Below are 18,962 nucleotides of genomic sequence, written 5' to 3'. Positions count from 1 at the left end.
AAATCTTTAATTAGAGATTAGCAATGACAGCAGTTACAGTCCATTGTACATAAGCTCCTGGTAATGATGGACATACCATTTATCTCGTTTTTTCAATTTTATCTAGATTTGAGGATCCGTGCTTGGTAGAGTTGTCCACTGTAGAAATGTTATGTACAAATATATATCTTTTTGAAATGACAGCTTTTAATGAGCACCCTGTATTTTTAGAGAATTCTACATCTTGAGAGCATTCTACTTTTTTCTAAAAGCACTTAAAAAGCATCTAGCAGAATTATCTGAATTTTTTGGTGCTGTGCCTGAGCTAAGAGTGTCCCTGCTGCACCAGACTCTCACTAAAGCCTCTGGTTAAATCCTGGCTCTGGGCAAAAGAGAACCAGCCAGCACTGAAACACTAACTCCACAACTACAATCTCTCTGATCTTCTGTTATTTTATTATTTTTAACTTCCTCTATCCCAAGGCTGCTTCTGCTCTACTCTCCTCAAGAGAAGTGACAAGAGTACAGCTGCAGGCTGTGAGGCCAAAACTGAGACAGTTGTGCTCTACAGATTGGCACATAGCACAGGGCAAGAATTAATGCAGAATACCTCTGGTATATTTTGGATATAGGCAAAATCACATCTACATAATCACTTATGTGTGATATTTTACTGCTGAAACTGTGAAGAACCTTTTAACATTACAGTGTTCTACAGTAAACTGGTGTTACAGTTATGCTTTGAAGACTGTTGGTTAAACACATCTTTACAAACACTGCCAAGATTTCTATTGGGATCACTCATGTTTGAAGTAGGCTTTGAACCTTAGAGTAAAAGATTTATTAATTTCTTCCATGCTAAAGAAACCAAATTATTATTTGATTCCTTGGTCTTAAGTGAATCAGCTTACAATAGGATAGGCAGCAAATTTGGAGAATGCAAACAAATTGCTCAAGTCAAAAATACCCCAGTGATCATTTAATTACTATTGGCACATTTTCTACTGAAATGCTCTGGATGCAATGAAATACCGTAGCGATGGGACTGCGAGGTACCCTGACAGATTTATGGAAGGGGATGTGAAGTAAACTGTCCCTGGGGCTTTCCTGCCCCATGCCCATCTCTCCAGGTGCTGGCTAAGATAATTGGGGTGTTTATAGATTGGGCTCTTGGTGCCAGGCGGTGCCGCAGGAGCCGGCAGCTCTGCCCGGGCACAGCTCTGCTCCCCGGGGCTGGCAGCTGCAGCCCCGGCCTGACCCTGCCCTGCCCTGCGATCTCAGCTGTCTGTCGGGGAGGATGAGTGAACGGTGAGGGGTTTTGGGACTCTTATCTGCCCTGCCATGGCAGCAGCAGAGCACGGGAGGGGTGGATGGAGCTCTCTGCTGGAGGCAGGTGTGACCCAGAAGGAACTGCTTGATCCCCCTCTAAGTACTGTGGGGATGGAGGGGGGAGTTTCCAACAGCCAACCTGCTGTGCTTGTTCGTGGAGAGAGAACTTGCAGTCTTTGGTGCTGGCATCACACTGGACTTAATTTTTAAAAAGAAATAAAATAATCATGACCATGCAATTTTCTAGCTAGCAATTCTTAGGCTTCACTGAGAAAGTCCTCATGAGAGGTTACAAAAGCTGAACTGCTTCTACTTTCTGACTGTGATTATCAGTAATTTTATATCTGTACTGGGATTTGTAGGTGCAGAGGAGCTTTTGTGCAAACTTCTATTGTCTGTATCCCACTCCTATGTTTCTCAGTCGCTAATTTGCCAATGCAGCAGATTTCTGAAGGGAAATATGTACAAACAGGAGGAGGGGTAAAGGTGGGACCAGGAAAACAATGACAGGAAAAAGAGGGGCTCATTACAGTTGGTGGAAAGGAAATTCATGCACATTTAGAATGTGCAAATTATTACAATCTTGCCCAAACATTAAGGATCAAAGAACTAGGCAAGATTTTGCTATTTCTGAGATTCATCAAAATAATGCCAGAAAAGCAATTTCTTCTTCTCAGCCTTTACCTGTTACAGAAGCTGTACATAGCCATAGAAATATTCCTGTTTTCCCACTATCATTTTAAAATAGATCGGTAAGATTCTAACTGTTACCTTGAATTTCCACTTTATGGAGGAATGTTCCATATGCAGTTCCATGTTAAGTTATATAGCTGTGTACTCATCAGCAGGGTTAACAGATGATTTCTAGTTATGGGGTAAGGAGAGAGAAATCTGCTGAATGGAGATAAAGAGCAGAATTTGGGTGATAGAGCATTTTAATGGTCTCAAGTTTGCCATGAAAGAGAGGAAAGTTTTTAGATGCTTCTCCAACAGACTGTGCTTGTATTTCAGGTCCTTATGAGAAGGATTTACCTCCTAGTATTAGTTCCTTCTGTTCAGAGAGGAGAAACTGTGGCTGTCCCAAGGGACAGGTGCCTGTTGAGGGCATCTCAGTATCTAAAATCCTGTACCAAGTGCAGAAGGAGCCGAGCAGCTCCTTTGGTGCCTCACTCTGTTGCGTTCTGTGATTGGTGTCAAGTGGGGCAGCTGAGATTCTCTTTAACATTTCTTCCTGCTGGAGAGAGCCTGGGTCCTGGCCAGTGCATGGCAGCATTGCAGCAAGGAAGGCAATCCTCTTTCTCTTCTAATTAGGTGGATTGCTGTGCTCTAACATCTGGAAAACCTGGGGCTAAATGGGACAGAGCACAGGGCAGGAGGGGAGAGGTGTGTGTGTGTGTATATATACATATTTTTTATATATGTATGTGTGTGTATTCATGTTCTGATGTAAAATGAGAGGCTGCTTAGGTTATCAGGCAGAGCCCAGCGAGCTTGCCAGACAAAATGTAATTAGGCATCTTTGCAAGTGGGCATGTTCCTAACTGCTGGATAAAGACTGCTTTATTCCCAGGTATAAACCAGACATAATATTGCAGTAGAATCCCCCTGGGTTCCTGTCACTGGCTGAAATCTGGGGTATGACAAGTCTTTTAGAGGGATTCTGCTGCTTTCCAGGTGCAATTGCCATAGCAGTGATTGGTACCATCTAAATGGTGTGGTCTAGTGTAGGGGCTAGATTACTAGCTTACTGCAGATATGGCAATAAGTAGTTCTGCTTCTGAAGACAAAAATTTCCCAAGTGCAATGTAAAAAGAAAAAAAAGCTTATTGTAATTTATATGCATTTATATTTATTGTACTTGTAATTTATCAAAGCCATAACTTCCCTGTAGAGGGCTGAAACTACAGAAGAAGAATTCCTTTATAAGTAACTACCTCAAAGTACTTACGGAGAATTTCTTCCATGGTTTTGGTTCCCCCACACCTTGATGGAATCAAGTGACTTCAAACTGCACTTTGTTGGAGTACCTTAAAGTTTAATTTGAGCAGGCATCTCTGGTTCAGCTGTCCATTAGGCTTGCAGAGGAGAGTGCTCCACTCAGCTTATATCTGACAAGCGCCTCATTTGTATGTTAATGTTGAGTTGTGATTTCCAGGGAAGGCATTCAGCGTGTTGTAAAGGGCCTTACTGGCAGATTGCAGCTAAATTGATGCTCGACTCACTAAATATTTACCCTACACATCCCACTTAATATGTCCAAAACCAGGCATACTGTGAAATCCTGAAACCTGATTCTGTGCTTATGAAAGTCAGGAAGCTGGTAATGTCAGCGTGGAGCCAAGTGGAGCCCCGGCGCTGCCGGCGCAGCCCCAGCCTCTCCCTGCCACCTTCCCATTCCCTTCCGTGCTGCTGCTCCCGCCCGGGGCTCCCCCGGCTGCTCCTCAGTGCCAGGACAGCGCTGCCCCCGCCTCTCTCACCCGCAGTTCCCACAGCCCTGCTGCCCCTCCTTCTCCAGGGCTGCTGTGGTCCCTAGAGGATGCATCCTGAGGAGCTGAGGAGCGCTGTGGCCTCACGAGCTCCTTGTCACGTGGTAACCACTGGGAGAAGTGTTTTGGGGTAGGACAGCCCCGGTAATGCCTTTGTGCTTGTGCCCTCAGACATCCCTAATGTGCTAAAGCTGGGCCAGTGGTGAGGGCTGGGTTGGAGACCTCCCAGCTCACTTGTTTGTTTTTATTCCCAAGCCTGTTCTCCCAACGAGTTCCAGTGCAGTAACAAGTCGTGCATCTCCATCATCTTTGTGTGTGACGGTGACAATGACTGCGGGGATGGCAGCGATGAAAGGAAGTGCTCCCCTCTGACCTGCAACCCCAACGAGTTCCAGTGCAACAACAGCATGTGCATCCCAGAGCTGTGGGTGTGCGACAACCAGCCCGACTGCGAGGATCAGTCGGACGAGTCCATGGAGACGTGCGGCTACAACGCCAAGGCCCTCAACACGTGCGCGGCCCACGAGTTCCAGTGCGGGAACGGCGAATGCATCCACCTCAACTGGAAGTGTGACGGGGACGAGGACTGCAAGGACAAGTCTGATGAGCAGGACTGCCGTGAGTGTCTGCAGGGGCAGGGCCGAGGGCTCTCTGGGCTGGGGTGGAAGGGCCATGAGGCTGCCGTGGGCGGTGTTTGAAGGCAAGGCTTTGATGTCTGAGCAGCAGCTGTGCCAGACAAGGAGCGCTTGTGTCCCACAGGACATGGCTGGGTGCCCAACCCCGCAGGGTCAGGTGTATTCCACACTCCTTTTGTGCTTTTTCCTTGAGAATCCATAGAGGAGGTGTAAGAGCTGTTGGATGGTTCCATGCCTCAGAAGAGTTCTATTTCACTAGAAAGACAAGGAGTGAAAAGTGGGAAAAATGTTCAAAGCTCTCCAGCTGCATGGTGGGGTCACAGCCCAGAGGTTAGAAACTGCTATGCTAAAGGGAATATATGATCAGCAGGAAAAAAAAATTCATTTTCTGCTTCTGAAGTTGGAGTATACTGAACAAGGCAGTCAAGAGAAGTACTTCTGAAGAATCCAGTTTGAAAAATGCATTTTGAGCTTGGCTTGATAAAGGCAGAGAGCTAATAAATAATGGATTTCTTTTCAGCTGGCTTCATGCATTTAACAAGTTGGTGTTGGTATGTGTGGTATTTTGAGCATTTCATCCATTTTTAGCCACTAAACTGTTCAAGCTGGTCACTTACCTGAGGAAGGAGAGAGAAGAAAACAAGAGCAAAATGTTTTGCTAGAATATTCATAATGACAAGATTGAAATTAAATATTTAGATAGCTGTTTATATTTAGCAGCTCTGACATTGGGCCACCTCTGGGGAGGAAGGCAGCAACCAGCTAGAAAACCCAGGGATTTTTGCAAGGTATCTAAGAAAGTGTATCACTTTTGCCAGCACCATCTTTTCATACCCATGACACCACCAAGGCCAGGCTGGTGAGCAGCAGTGTGGGAGAGCCCTTCAAGGAGCTGGGGATCAGCCTTCCTTCCAGGCAGAGAAGCAGGTGTAAATTCAGTGGCTTCTTTAGCAAGAGAAGGGTGTAGTAAATCCTAGACACCACTGTTTGCACTGCAGGAGAGCAGAGGGATGAACCATAGGTTACCCTGGAGCTGCTGTGCTTTTAAAATTGCCAAGGACTCTTTTAAGAGAGGCAAGAGCTGACTAGAAGAAGCCAAAACTGGTTTGTTAGGAAGAGAGCAGCTCTGGCTGCTGGGTACAAGACTGTCAACCCCTCCCAAGGAGGGGTGGATTAGGTAGGCTGTCTTTTCCTAGATCTCCAAGAAGGTGCTAAAGTTGCTGACAGAGCTCTTGAGCAGCAGGTACCCAGGCAGTACTGCCAGGGTCTGAAGGACCACGGGGACCACAGAGTCAGGAGACAAAGTTGGTTCCTGGCTCTTTTTCAGGAAGGCCATGCAGAAGCACAGCTGCTGGAGATGGGCACTGCTGGCTGGGGCAGCCTGGGTGGTTTGGTGCCTGTTTTCATTCTGAGACCTCCTGTAGGCAGTCCTGTACCTGTGTCCCCTCCAAATCAGGGAGCAGTGGCAAAGGCCATGTTACAACCAAAGGTGAAGAACTGGTGTCTGGTACAGTTCTGATCAGAACTGATGTCTGTCCCATGGGATGCATTCCCTGCAGTGACAGCAACCTGAGAGGATGGCTGAATTTGGACAGCTCAGGAGAGGGAAAGGTGAGCTCCCTTTTATTGCCAAGTGAAGAAGCTCACTGATGGTGCTTTCTTATGAAATGCCTCTTAAATTTCAATCCCTGTTCAACTTGAACTGTTAAGTCTTTTACAGGCCCCATTTATTTTGACATTCTGCTGGGTGAGAGGAGTGGGACTGTGCCCATGTAGCTTCCACAGGCAGAGGGCCCACTGTTCCCCAGCTTCTTTCCTTGGTGTGACAGGCACCAGCCATGTCCAGCCATGTCAAACTGCCGAGCCGTGAGGCCCGAAGGAGCGCAGCTCCACCAGCCTCCCTGAGCTGCAGAGCAGCCTCAGCCAGCAGCGCTTCCAGAGGCAGCTCCCAGGACACAGCTGGACACCGCTGCAGCACAGCACGGTGCTGACAACCAGTGGAGAAAGGGGGAAATGTGGCAGAAGTGACTTGAGAGAATTCTGAGTAGTGGAGATGTAGCACAATGAGGGTCTCTTTCCAGAAAGTCTCAGTCCAACACAATGTGCAGTTTGTCTACCTGGGAGAAACAAGCATGTGAGCTGATTCTGCTGCCTTCAGTCCTATGGATTGGGAAACAGTGGGATTCAAAGCCCCATTGTTTTAGCTACCTCAGTGCTCCTCTGCACACTGTGCCTGGTTCTGGTTGTACCCCAGTGCCACAGCAGTGTGTGAGCCCACGGCCGGGATTCTCTGAGGCAGCAACTGAGAGAGGCCTTGCAGCACTGAGTGCTTGTGTAGCTGATGTGTTGGCTGGGTCAGAGCCAAAATTCATATTGCTTCCCCATGCTAAATGCAGCTGCTGCTGGGGTGCACCTGCCTGTAGTAAGGGATGTTTGGAAGCTCTGGAGACTCAGCGTCACTGCTCATCTGTTGAACTGAAGAGTTTAGGGACCTTTCTGATTATTTTCCTCTCCAGAAATTCTCTGTTTGAGATCAGAATCATAGGACATGCAGAGAGTTACAGGTGTGTGACACAGCTCTGTCCCTTTAGCAACAGGGAGGGCACATGGGCCCCTTGGCTGGACTTGATTAAAACTGCAGATCCCACCATGACATCTTCTCTTGCAAATGGAGATCATATGGGGTTTGTGCAGTATAAACAGAGGGATAGGAACTAACGCTTTAAAAAAAAGGCCATGAGGCCATCAACCATCATTTGTTATAAACATTTTGGATTGGTAAATGAGTAGAGTAGAAATGAAGGGTGACAATTGGTGAACAGGTTTTGGCAGTGAGACAGCAAATAAATGGGAAGGAATGAGTCATTTCAGGAAAGCTGTGTGAGAACATTGGGTGGCTGGGGTTTTTTCCATAGCATATATATTCAAATATGTATATATGTATATTTATAAAATGAACATTAGGTTTGATTTATTAGTCTCCAACTCTGGAATGGTTATAGTTTAAAATGTCCTTCGCAACTTGCATTAAGGCATGCAGGAGGGAGAATAAATAACGCTTACAACTGACAGCAAGAAAACACACCCCTTGAGACCTGACCTCACACTTTCCTGCCTCTGTTTCCCCATCTATAAAATGGGATTGATGCATTTTGCAAATGTTAGGATTTTCTTTTTTGGGGAGGAAGGAAAAAAAAACCAGAAACCAGAAGAAACTGAGGCTCAGATTTGGAGTCTGGAATATACCTGCTGAATTTGAGCGATGCAGCTTTGTGCCCAGGGTTTATAAATGGGAAGTGTGTCTCTTTGAGGAGGCCTGTTAATTTAGCAGGGCTTTGGTAATTAGTTTTGTATTTGATTTGCTGAGGAGATTGCTGTAAAACTACTGAGATTTCACTGATTTAAACCTTCCAAATTAGGCACAGCAATTTTCTGAATATCTTGTGCAAATAAACAGTACAGCTTTTCCCTCTTCTTGGGTTATTGCTTTTCCTTGGGAATGGCCTTAATGGGAACCTGCTGTCAGCTCTGCCAGTGGGGTGAGATGGGTTAGTGTTTCAACTTCAGGATAATATGGAATTCTCCTGAAAAATGCAGCAAAAATTAGAAATGCCATACGTGCATTTTAATGCCTTTGTAATCAGTAAGAGCCATTATTGCATCTGCCTTTTCTAGATGTTTTTAAAGAGTCTCAGGGGCTGCTCCTCAAAGGTCTGAACTTCCACAGCTCTGGTGGAGTGAGAACTGAGCCAGGAAACCCAGCCTGGTCTCCAAACTTCTGTCTCTTCTTGAAGCAAAGCTTTGTGCAGTGGAGTACAGCCCCACATGTTTTGCAGTCTCTGTAGCAACTGAGCTAAGAATTGTGCTGTCATTTTAATCTGTCTTGTGATGCTTGTGCAACATTGTCTTGCAATTCCTGCAAAATTCTCCTTAATTTTGATTTGTTTTAGGATTAGAAACCTTTTTTGTTCTTAGCATTTAGCTATAACTGCTTTTTAGAAGAGCTTTGAAGATTACAATTGAAGACAATTATAGGTTTTATAGCAGCTGTCTTCCAAATCTGTAGCTGTTGTTACACAGATTTACTTGATAAACTGGAGACCTCTTTCTGCTCCAGAAAAGACAAAACCACATTGGTTTTAATTACATGTTACACTTATGTGAGGGGTTAATATTTATAGTCAGAAATGGAGGACCATCCTATCCTACCTCCACACATAGATGTTGCTACAGAAAAGGTGAAGCAAGCTGGTTTTCAAGTTAGGGGTGAAGACAAGAAATAATTGTGGCAAAGGAATTTTCAGTGAGACAACTGAAAAGCCTTGCAGTGCCCAAGATTTAGCTTGGCAGAATTCAGGGTTTCCTGTGGAGGAGGGTGCTTTCTCCATGGTCAGGGCTCCCCAGGCAGGTGGCTGTACATGCCAGGAACAGTTTAAGCAGAAGTGATTCTGCCTCCCTGCAGGAGTCCTTGGTGCCACTTCCAGACCTGAGCTCTGTGACTCTGCCAGACCACAGCTTTGTTTCTTTCCCTCCTTCATTTTTCTGCATTTGGTAGAGCAGCAGATCCCATGTGCTTAGTTTGGAGCTGCTGTTCCTGATGTCCCACTGAGGTTTCCCATTCCTGTGCCTGGGTTTATTAGCTGAAATGTGGCAGCACAGCTGGTCTCATAACTGTGCTTATTGCTTGGGATTTTTTTCTCACTTTGCAGATTTTTATGAATATAGTGCATATGGCTTTCCTCTCCAAGGAGCAGTGCTATTTCCAAACTTTCCTCATGTGAATACTGTGTATTTCTAATGACAGGATTTCTCCCTTCCCCCTCCAGCCCTGCAGTCATGGCTTTTCCTGTCTCTGATGCCTTTTGCTGGCTGAAGATGCACTAGAACTAGTCAGTGAAGCAGTCATGAACCTGGATCCTGCATCCTGCAGGATGCAGTCACCATAATGTGGAATCTTTGTGCAGCTGATACTTTATGGTATTGATGCTGGCTCACTTCATGTCTGCAGTTTTTCTGGGTTATCTGAAATTACTCATTTTTATATTAGAACCATCTTGTCAAATTGTCCAGGGCAGTCTGCAGACAGCTCTCACCTCCCATGTAGTAACACCAGTGCTGGCCTCCCCTCACTGCTCAGAAGCAGTGATTTTCTGTCAGCCCATACCAGGACACAATCACACGATGGAAGGGCTGGAATCAGGAACTCTTAATAGGATTTTAAGAATACATCCGATGGGCCTCTCAGAAAGAAGCTGCAAAACATGTTGAGGAATGAGGAGCCTGTTTTGCCAGGCTGCCTGAACCCTGTGTCAGCACAGGGCTGGTCCCAGCTAGGGAGGTCTCTCATTGTAACTTGGAGAGAGATACATGACTGCTTTTAGCATGGTCAGTGCAGGAGCCTGGTTTATATTTTTCCCCAACTTTGCTGTTCATCAGATCTGGTTTGAGTCCATTATAATCTGACTTGGAAAAACGATTTTCAGGCATGAAAACTGGGCTGATATTGTGGAGGTGTTTAGGGCTGAAAACCCCAAGAAACATCACAGTGCAGCAGAGCTCTTCTGCCTTCAGAGGGCTGTTGGCTCACAGGCATTCAGGAACCTGATGACTGTGTCTTGTTGCTGCCTATCCCTACTGTGACCACACTGCTTTGGCAGAGTCACTACAGGTCTCTTGCCTGAGCCTTAGCCTGAACACGTTTTGAAATATATCTGAAGTGTAATTTTTTCTGAAGGAAGGAGAGCTTTTGAAGGAAGGAGTTGCCTTTGCCTACCCAGTGTCACTGTATACTCCCAGCTGGAAAGCAGCCTGGCCTCCCACAGACTGCAGCCCCCAGAGCTGCCCACTGCTGGGAGTTTTGCTGCCTGCTTGCTTTGTTCTGTGTCACCTGAGAAGCTTCACTGCCCGCACTGGGTCTGTTTTGACTGAGTGTCCTCAGGCTTTGATGCTGTTTTCCCAAGGATGCAGAGGGTGATCTGGGACAGCAGAGGGGCACAAAAGAACAGTGGCTGAGGCAGCTGCTGCCTCTGTTGCTTTGGTGGAAACAGCCAATACTCTGACATTTGCTGACAGAGGATGCAACCCCAGCAGTGTCAGAAGGACATGGCTGGTAGGTATTACACAAATGACTGAGTTCTGTGTGGCTGATGCTTCAATGTGTTTTCTTAAAGCTCTGGTGACCTGCCAGCCAGATGAATTTCAGTGTGGTGATGGGACCTGTATCCATGGAGCAAAGCAGTGTGACAAGGTGCACGACTGTCCTGACAACAGTGACGAGGCCGGCTGTGTCCAAGGTGGGTACAGGTGCTCCTCATACTCCATGGGGTAAATCTGCCAGGGCTGTGTGGCCTCTGGAAGGGGAAGAGGCCTGTGCTGCTCCTCTGGGCCATGCCAAGCTGCTTCCTGTACAGTTTTAAGCTATTCTGGCAGTGGGATTGCTTGGGAGAGATGATTGTGATGACCAGGCAGACTGCATGACTTGAAAAGTTCTTTGCATGATGCTCAGGCTTAATGTTCATTTGCTTTATCCCATCCCATTTCTGCTAATGACGCCCTCCTGAGCTTTATGTCAGCCTGTTTGTTGTCACGAGCCTCATCTAACTTAGTTGCTTTCCTCTCTTGCCCAACATGACAGAGTCAGCATGTGAAAGTCCCAGCAAGTTTCAGTGTAAGAGTGGAGAGTGCATTGACGGAGGCAAAGTGTGCGATTCACATAGAGACTGCAGGGACTGGTCTGACGAGCCTCTGAAAGATTGTGGTACAGTACTTGCCTTCTACGTGTTGCTCCTGTTGTAACTGCTTCCCCTCTTCTCCATCTGGTGCTCACAGCTTTGAGTGTAACCACATGTAGCTGCTAATGCTATTTCTCACTCTGCTCCTCTTTCCTTGCCTTTATTCTCTCATCACCCTTCATATGAATATAATTAGTAGCTTAGTCTGATCATCTGTAAGTTTGAACTGTGCCCTTCTCCACTCAGTTTTTTATTCTTGGAGGGATGTATGAACTGAGCATGGGACTAGGAATGAGGAATTCCCCCTCTCCCCAAATACTAGTGTCCTCCACAACACAGACAAGTTTATTTAGCCTCATTGCCTAAATTATCTTTGAATTCTAAGATGATCATAACACCATAAAAATACAGTGTTGGGAACATGCTTTGAAGGTGAAAACATACAGAGTGGCAGCAACCTCTGAGAGAGGACTTCAGCCATTTCTGGGTTGTACATGTTGTTGCTGCTTCACTCAGCAATGACAGCAGGCTGCTCTCTGCAGTGTCCTGCCAGCTCTGGGCTGTGGGAATGCCAGGAGAGTCGGGGCTGTTGGAGCCAGGGGAACAGAGCCCAGGCCACAGAGCTATGCCCTTCTCCATAGGACAGCCCTCTCTTGCCTTTCCCAACAGGCATTGTGGGCACCAGCCCCAATCTGCAGCATTACTCAAACACATTTGTTGTTTTCCCCAGTGCAGAGATGTCTCCAACAGGCATCTCCTTCCATGACATCATGGAGCTCAGTGGCTGCCCCTTAAATAACTCCTGTTCAGGAAGAACTGTCAGTCTCTCCATTTTAGACAAGGAAGAGTGTGTGCATGCCTAGTGAAGATGCTCCTACGTCATGCTTCCAGTGTGCCCTTGCTTTCTTCCACTAATCCACATCTCCCTGTTTTTCTGAGTGGGTGTTGCAGTGTCTGTCTGTGGAGGTCTCCCAACAAAGTTGGCAGCCCAGTTTGTCATAGGAGACTGGGCAGCTGGGCTGGTGCTCAACCCAGTGGTCATGGTGCCATGACTGGTGCAGCCCTGGGCTGGCAATGAGGCGTTGTCTGAGTTGGGAAGCAGAGAAGAGACCTCAGGGGAAGGTGTTCCTCAAAGGACACAGTGCTGTGACTGTAATGCCCACAACACAGGTTATCCCCACAGGAGGCAGAGGTGCAGGACACACTCCCCAGCTCAGTGTGTCTGTCTGGCCTGCTAAACTCTGCCGTGCCCTCTGAGAGTCCCCCAGAAAAGCACTGCAGAAGGCAGGACAACACTTGGCTATTTTAGTCAGGCAGAGAATATATTGCTGAGGTTTGGGTGAAGAGCAGCAGCTGCCCAGGGTCCTCCTGCCTGGCTCTGCCTGGCTCTTCTTCAGCTCCTCTTGAGAAGTGCAGCAAGTGAACCAGCACTTAATTTACAGCCCCTAAATCCATTCCACAGAGCACCTCTGAAACCACGGGAATCACCTGAGTGAGAATTGGCTTGTTAATCAAAAGAGCCTTTGTAGTATTTTGCAGAGAGCAGTTGTGCATGTTGACCCAATTTGCTACAGGTCTACTTTGCTACGGACCTGTGCAAGTGTAGGAGTAGATTTCTGTCCATAAATGTCACTGACCAGTGACAACACACAGTGGGACTGTAGGCACCTTCTCAGAGCCTGGTGAACTTGCTCTATTAATTATGTGCTGATATCTCTGTATGTGCCTGCTAGGAAGGTGAAAGCATCCCAGAGCTGAGATGGATTCCTTCTGGCATGGTATTTTCCCAGTCTTACTAATTTAATTGGGTTGTGGTTGTTTTCATTTTCTTCCAAGAGCAATGGTTTAATGGCTCTGCTGTGTTGCTCACCTGCAGTGTTCAAGGAAGCAAGAAGTAAAAGATAAATGAAAAATTTGCCTTTAAATTGCATTGTAGACTGGAGCAAATCAGTTTTCCTTGTTCTGGTGAGTCCACTATGCCTGAAATCCCACAGCTCCTGTTCAGCAGTCTTCCTTTAAGGAGAGAACTTTCTCTTCACCTTTTGTAGGTCAATTAAAACAAGAAGTCTTTTCTCTGACAGGAAACCAGCTCTTCCCAACCTCTCATTCAGAATCCATTTATTCTGTTTTTCATTTCAGCACTTAAGAGCAGGATTAGAGAGGTAGCCCTGGATTAGAAAAGGCCCCAAGGAGGATGGGGGCTGTTGCTTCATAAATTGCACACTGGGGCTGCTGGGGGTGCCAGCAAAGACTGTTGTGGGGAACGTGTTTGTGGGAGGAGTGTATCTCAGTGCTAATGGAGTATCTCTGACAGACTGCACTTCGGTGTTTTCTGGAATTTTTCACATAGATCATTCCTTGGAGCTAGATGGGAAAATGGTAGAGTACTTCAAAATAGTTGGCCCCTGGGAGATGAGAGTCCCTCAGCATGAATTATTAAAGCTCAGAGAGACTGTTCAGAAAAGTCAACATGAACCAGCGCATGGGGAAGGTGGAGTATGCTGGTGAGAGCCCTTAGGTCCCTTGGAAATTTCTCACATGTAGCAGAACAGCTCAAAGCAGCAGCTCTCTGAAGGGATGAGATGCAGAGACTCACATACGCTGTATCCCCAGGGCTCCCCATTCATTCAGCCACTAGCTTTGAGTCCAAATGATCCCCCAGTGTTGGTTTGGAATAATAAAGAGCAAGAAAGTGATACAGTGGAGGCTTCCTGTCTCTGAAGGCACTCATGCTCTATAGGGCCAGTACCAAAACTGATAGAAATGGGAAAATTTCTGAGGAAATCTCTTAATTTTATTCAGTCTCACTACTAAAAGCCCCCATTTGTGATAGGTGATCTGTGTATCCCCTGCAGGTGTTAATGAATGCTCGATGAACAACGGTGGCTGCTCACACATATGCAAAGATTTGAAGATTGGTTACGAGTGCGAATGCCCGCCTGGATACAAGCTTCTGGATAAAAAAACGTGTGGAGGTAATTGACATGCAAACAGCAGTCCCTTGTGTTTCACCATAGAGAGACGTGATTATATTCACTTGAGCATTGCTCCATCACAGATGGTTTGATTTCAAGTTATTGATGGGTTTCAAACACTCCTTTCAGACATAGATGAATGTGAGAATCCAGACGCTTGTAGCCAGATCTGCATTAATTACAAGGGAGACTACAAATGCGAGTGCTACGAAGGATACGAGATGGACACCCTGTCCAAGAACTGCAAAGCTGTAGGTAAGACAACGCCACAGGCACTAAAGCTCTGCTTGCTCAACAGCACAACTCCGATAAGAAAACACGCTCGCAGGGCTGAGGCAGGGGAACGGAAACAAAAGGAAACAGGCAAATCAAGCAAAGAAATTTCACTGTGAGCAGCACAGCGCTGCTGCAGCAATAGCAGATGCGTCTCTAGGCAAGAACTACTGATCATGCAGATCAGAATATTTTAACAGTGTACAGAGTAAGATTTCAGTCACTACTTGGCTGTTTGAAGCTGAAAGTAGAAAAGAAAGTCTCTTGACAGGTGTTATTGAAAACAGTGCAGCAAAAACATTTTGTGGTAGTAGTATTGAAAGAAAGAAAGAAAACATCCTGATTAAAACAGGGTAGCTGAGCCAGCCCTTCACCCTCCCAGCTGTAAGTCACCAAAATCTGGCCCAGGATTTTGCACTGAAATGAATTGAAGGTGAGGCCATTCCCCGGAGTTTTGCGTGTGGCTTAGCAGAACAGGCTGTCCAAGTGCCAGTGTGTATCCAGGGACCACAGGGGTGCCTGCGTGGCAGCCCTGCCTCTGGAGCAACCTTCCTTTGCTTCCAGTGTGGTGTAAAGCTTCTGTACAAACACAGCTATCAGTGACTGATAGTTCCACTGTTGTTTGAGAAATGAAAGCTGAATCCAGCCCTTGGGACAGTTGCTGAAGTGACAAATGTGCCGATTTTCTGTGGTAGGCAAGAGCCCGTACCTGATCTTTACCAATCGCCACGAGGTCCGTAAAATAGACCTGGTGAAAAGGGACTATTCCCGTATCATTCCCATGCTGAAGAACGTGGTGGCGCTGGATGTGGAGGTGTCAACAAACAGAATATATTGGTGTGACTTGTTCTACCGAAAAATCTACAGGTAAGGGGCAAGAGAGGATGTGTGTGTTGGTCCCTTCCCAAAGCTGCATTCCATCTGTATCCCCTAAAGCAGTCCAGAGAACAGTGCAGGGTATGGGGCATCTGAGGGCTTTTCTGCCCTGACAGGATATCCTGTTGTGGCCCAGACTTGGTAATCTTTTTTGGGAATTGATAAAGACATCAGAGGCTTGTGCAGTTATCTCTTTGATAATACAGGGTGATTCTTCATCAATGCCAGATCCTGCTGCACTCGAGCAGTTAAATGTAGGCTCTTGTTTCCTGAGCCATGGATACTGCAAAGCAGGGCCAAGGCTGCTGCTGCACTGTGAGTGTTGTATGGGAGGCCACAAAGGACCTGGCATCTGGAAGCACAAAGCAGGCAAATGGTGGGAGCAAGGAGGCAGCAACACAGACACAGGCTGCTGTCCACTGTAGTCACTGATAGACTGGATTTAAAATTCACCGCACCTGACCACAGTACACATTCTGTAACTCTCATTCTCACTCCTCCTTCAGCTGTTTTTATGGCATCCATCACAGTTATTACGTGCCGGGGCTTGTGAGTGTGCTTGGCCAAAAAAGGATTTAATCTATGTGCTGAAAATCCCCCGTGTATATTCTGATTTGCACAGCTATTGCAGCTTCTGCAGTGGTTTGCTCTGGATTTCAGCTAATGATCAGGCACAGGCTGACTGGTGTCAGCACACGGGAGACAGTCCAGGGTTTCTACAGGCTCTGGTAGCTCCCATGCCCTGCAGGGATATCTGCCCAGGCTGTGCTGGGTATTGACCACCAGTAGCTGGGCAGGTACCCTGAGGGGCCTGTGGGGCTCTGAAAGTGGGGGGATGGTTCAGAAGAAAGCTGTCAGCACTCACTGGGTCTGTCTGGGCAAGGGCTGAGTTCGTACACAGAGAATTATTCAAGACACTGCTCCTGCAGCTCTCCAACAGCAAATATGCTGGAGTCCCTGGGAACAAGCAGTCTGTGGTTGAGAGGCTATTGCAAGGTGAAAACTGTGGTACAGGAGGTAATCACTGGCAAGAGATCCTGTCTTTCATAATGGACACCTCACTTGTCTTTCCAGATCCTGTCCTGTTTAAGTGATGACTCCTTTGGGGTATCAGATCTTTTACAATATTTAGTTAGTCGGAGAATTGAAAAGTCACCTGTACTTGAGCCCTTCCATTATGGAAGCTGCAGGAGCCTCTTTGCTTTCCCTCCTGTGCAGGCATAGGTGGGAAGCAGGGAACACAACTGTTCCACTGGCAAGGGATTAATTACCTGGCCTGGAGCTGTGCACTGAGAGCACGGGGTGCTCGTCACACTGGAATACTGGAATCTTGGGAGCACTGTCAGATGCCCATTGAGCCCTGAGGTATCATTCCTGTGGTGCTGGGTCAGAGACAAACCAAAACCATTCTTGTAGAGAAAATGCAGCAGTGTGCTGGTCATCTAGGCTGACTCTGCATAGCCATTCTAGCCCTGACTGCAGACTGTAAAACTGTCAGGAATTCCTGGGTTTAGATGTTTTGGTTCCAAGGCTCTAATCTGATATTGGAGAACTCAGCTCCCATACAATTCACCTTCTTATTCCATGAGCAAAGGCAGGATGGGTAGTGAAGAGGAAGCATCTTATGATTTCAAATATTTGGGGTGAGGGGCAGAAACTTCCTGCTGCTTTATAACTGTTCTAAGATGTACTGAGTTATTCTAAGAGCCAGACTAAGCTTCTGCAAACACTGATGCAAACTCAGAATAACCAATTTCAGTGCACTCAGCATAATTGATATTGAGAGCAGAATCAGCCTATGTGGTTGTAGGAGCAACATTCCAGTTATTTATGAAACATCCATGTGGAGTCTGCTGCCTTTCATTATCATTTTGAAAGATTTTGAGGCTGCTACTAATATTTAGTGAACATTTTGTTTGTATCTAGTGAAATCACTTGCCAAATTAACGCAGCTTCATGAATTCTTTTGATGAGTCATAATTAGCTACACAGTTCCTAATTCTGCGGTACATTTAAGCACATTTATTGCATGCTGAGTTCAACTCTGTTCAGCAGAGCTCTGGGGATTACATTTTTAATATCCATAGATCCCACATATCAGTGCTGTTGAAGTTAACATGCCAGAAGTCAAATGTTTTCCTGAATTGTGCAGTTATAGTAGGAAGCAAGTAGAATGACGAAATTCTACAGTTCCCTACTGTGGAAATGCTGCCATTTGGGAATGGGGAAATAAGAGGCTCTAGGAGAAAGCAGAAGGTTGCAGGAGCACCATAAGGGTTCCTGTGTAGCCACGCTGCCCCTGGGGCCCAGCTCTGGAGCCGTGTGGGAGCCCTGTGACCTCCTGTCCCTGCAGCGCCTACATCGACAAAGCGAGTGACACGGCCGAGCAGGTGATCCTCATCGACAGCCAGCTCAACTCCCCCGAGGGACTGGCCATTGACTGGGTCCATAAGAACATCTACTGGACAGACTCTGGAAACAAAACCATCTCGGTGGCCACTGCAGATGGAAGCAAGAGGAGGACACTTTTCAACAGTGACCTCAGTGAGCCCAGAGCCATTGCTGTGGATCCCACACAGAGGTAGGTGTGCACACCCCAAACACCCCTTTGCCAACAGAGACATTCCAGTCGCAAACCTGGGGGTAGTTCTCATCTTACCAGGACTTCAGATGCCCGTTAAGATACACCCTGCAATGGGACTGTGGAGATGCTTTAACTAGCCCTTGGCAAGGCCCCTGCTGCTAAAGTCTGTTCAGGGCCAGTTCATGTGTTCAATGGGCACAGAGGCTGTGCTGGAAAATTAAGTCTGACTTGTGTTTGGGCTATTTGGATGAGTGAATGCCAGGTACCTAACAGGCACAGCAGGAGAGTTTTCAGGGGTTAGTTACTGGGGTGAGATGCTGCATTCTGGTGCAAGTTTTGTGGCAGATTACCCAGTGGGAGAACTGCATGTGGTTCCACCAGAGGAATTAACTGCTGTAAAAAGGAGAGAACCTTTGGGCACCTCCTACTGCAATCAGCAGTGCAGGTTTCTTAACTGGAGTCCAGGTTATTGCTTTCTTACCTCTGCCTCTCTCAGGTTCATGTACTGGTCTGACTGGGGAGACAAAGCCAAGATCGAGAAGGCCGGTCTGAACGGCGTGGGGCGGCAGGTGCTGGTCACCGACAACATCGAGTGGCCAAACGGCATCACACTTGGTAAGTGCCCAGGTCAGAGCTGCAGCACCCACTGCGGCTGAGGGAAATCTAGTTTTATTGTTAAGTGGGAAAACAAAATCATAAATGCTCAAAGGCACCTGCACACACAAATCCTAAACTGGTCAGTTGGTCACTACTGCTCACAAACATGAGTTCCCTTATTTCAGTAGCACAGACAGGAAGTCTTGCTGCAGTCAGAACCTCACACTGCAGAAGCTTTGAGTTGCTTGTCATTGTGCCTTAAGGCAAGAGGAAATTTTGGGGAAAGATGTGACAACCCTTTAGGGGTCTCAAAAGCATTTGAATCCTTGGTGTTAAATGCCTCTGTACCTGAGCCTGTCTCAGGAGCAGTGTCAGGGCCTGCAGAGCCCATTCCCTGTCACCATTCCCTGCCTGCCCAGCTGCTCAGGGTGAATGGAACCCATCAGAGGGCTGTGGTGGTTCTCATTCCCACACCAAGCAGCAGAGTGGGAAGGAGG

The 18,962-nt window shown here is 46.9% G+C and overlaps 1 protein-coding gene across 1 annotated transcript in view; it reads left to right on the top strand.

Moving 5' to 3' along the window:
• LRP8 (LDL receptor related protein 8) overlaps positions 1 to 18,962 on the top strand; it is a 171,683-nt gene that overhangs the window by 143,243 nt on the left and 9,478 nt on the right. Inside the window, exons 5-12 of the mRNA XM_053985523.1 lie at positions 4,050 to 4,412; positions 10,600 to 10,722; positions 11,064 to 11,186; positions 14,016 to 14,135; positions 14,265 to 14,390; positions 15,104 to 15,275; positions 17,638 to 17,865; positions 18,365 to 18,483. Of these exons, the coding sequence (XP_053841498.1) occupies positions 4,050 to 4,412; positions 10,600 to 10,722; positions 11,064 to 11,186; positions 14,016 to 14,135; positions 14,265 to 14,390; positions 15,104 to 15,275; positions 17,638 to 17,865; positions 18,365 to 18,483 (1,374 nt within the window). The remainder of the gene's footprint in view (positions 1 to 4,049; positions 4,413 to 10,599; positions 10,723 to 11,063; positions 11,187 to 14,015; positions 14,136 to 14,264; positions 14,391 to 15,103; positions 15,276 to 17,637; positions 17,866 to 18,364; positions 18,484 to 18,962) is intronic.

The sequence above is a fragment of the Vidua macroura genome, chromosome 9 (assembly GCF_024509145.1).
Source record: "Vidua macroura isolate BioBank_ID:100142 chromosome 9, ASM2450914v1, whole genome shotgun sequence".
Classification (NCBI taxonomy): domain Eukaryota; kingdom Metazoa; phylum Chordata; class Aves; order Passeriformes; family Viduidae; genus Vidua; species Vidua macroura.
This window is presented reverse-complemented; position numbering and strand designations above follow the sequence as displayed.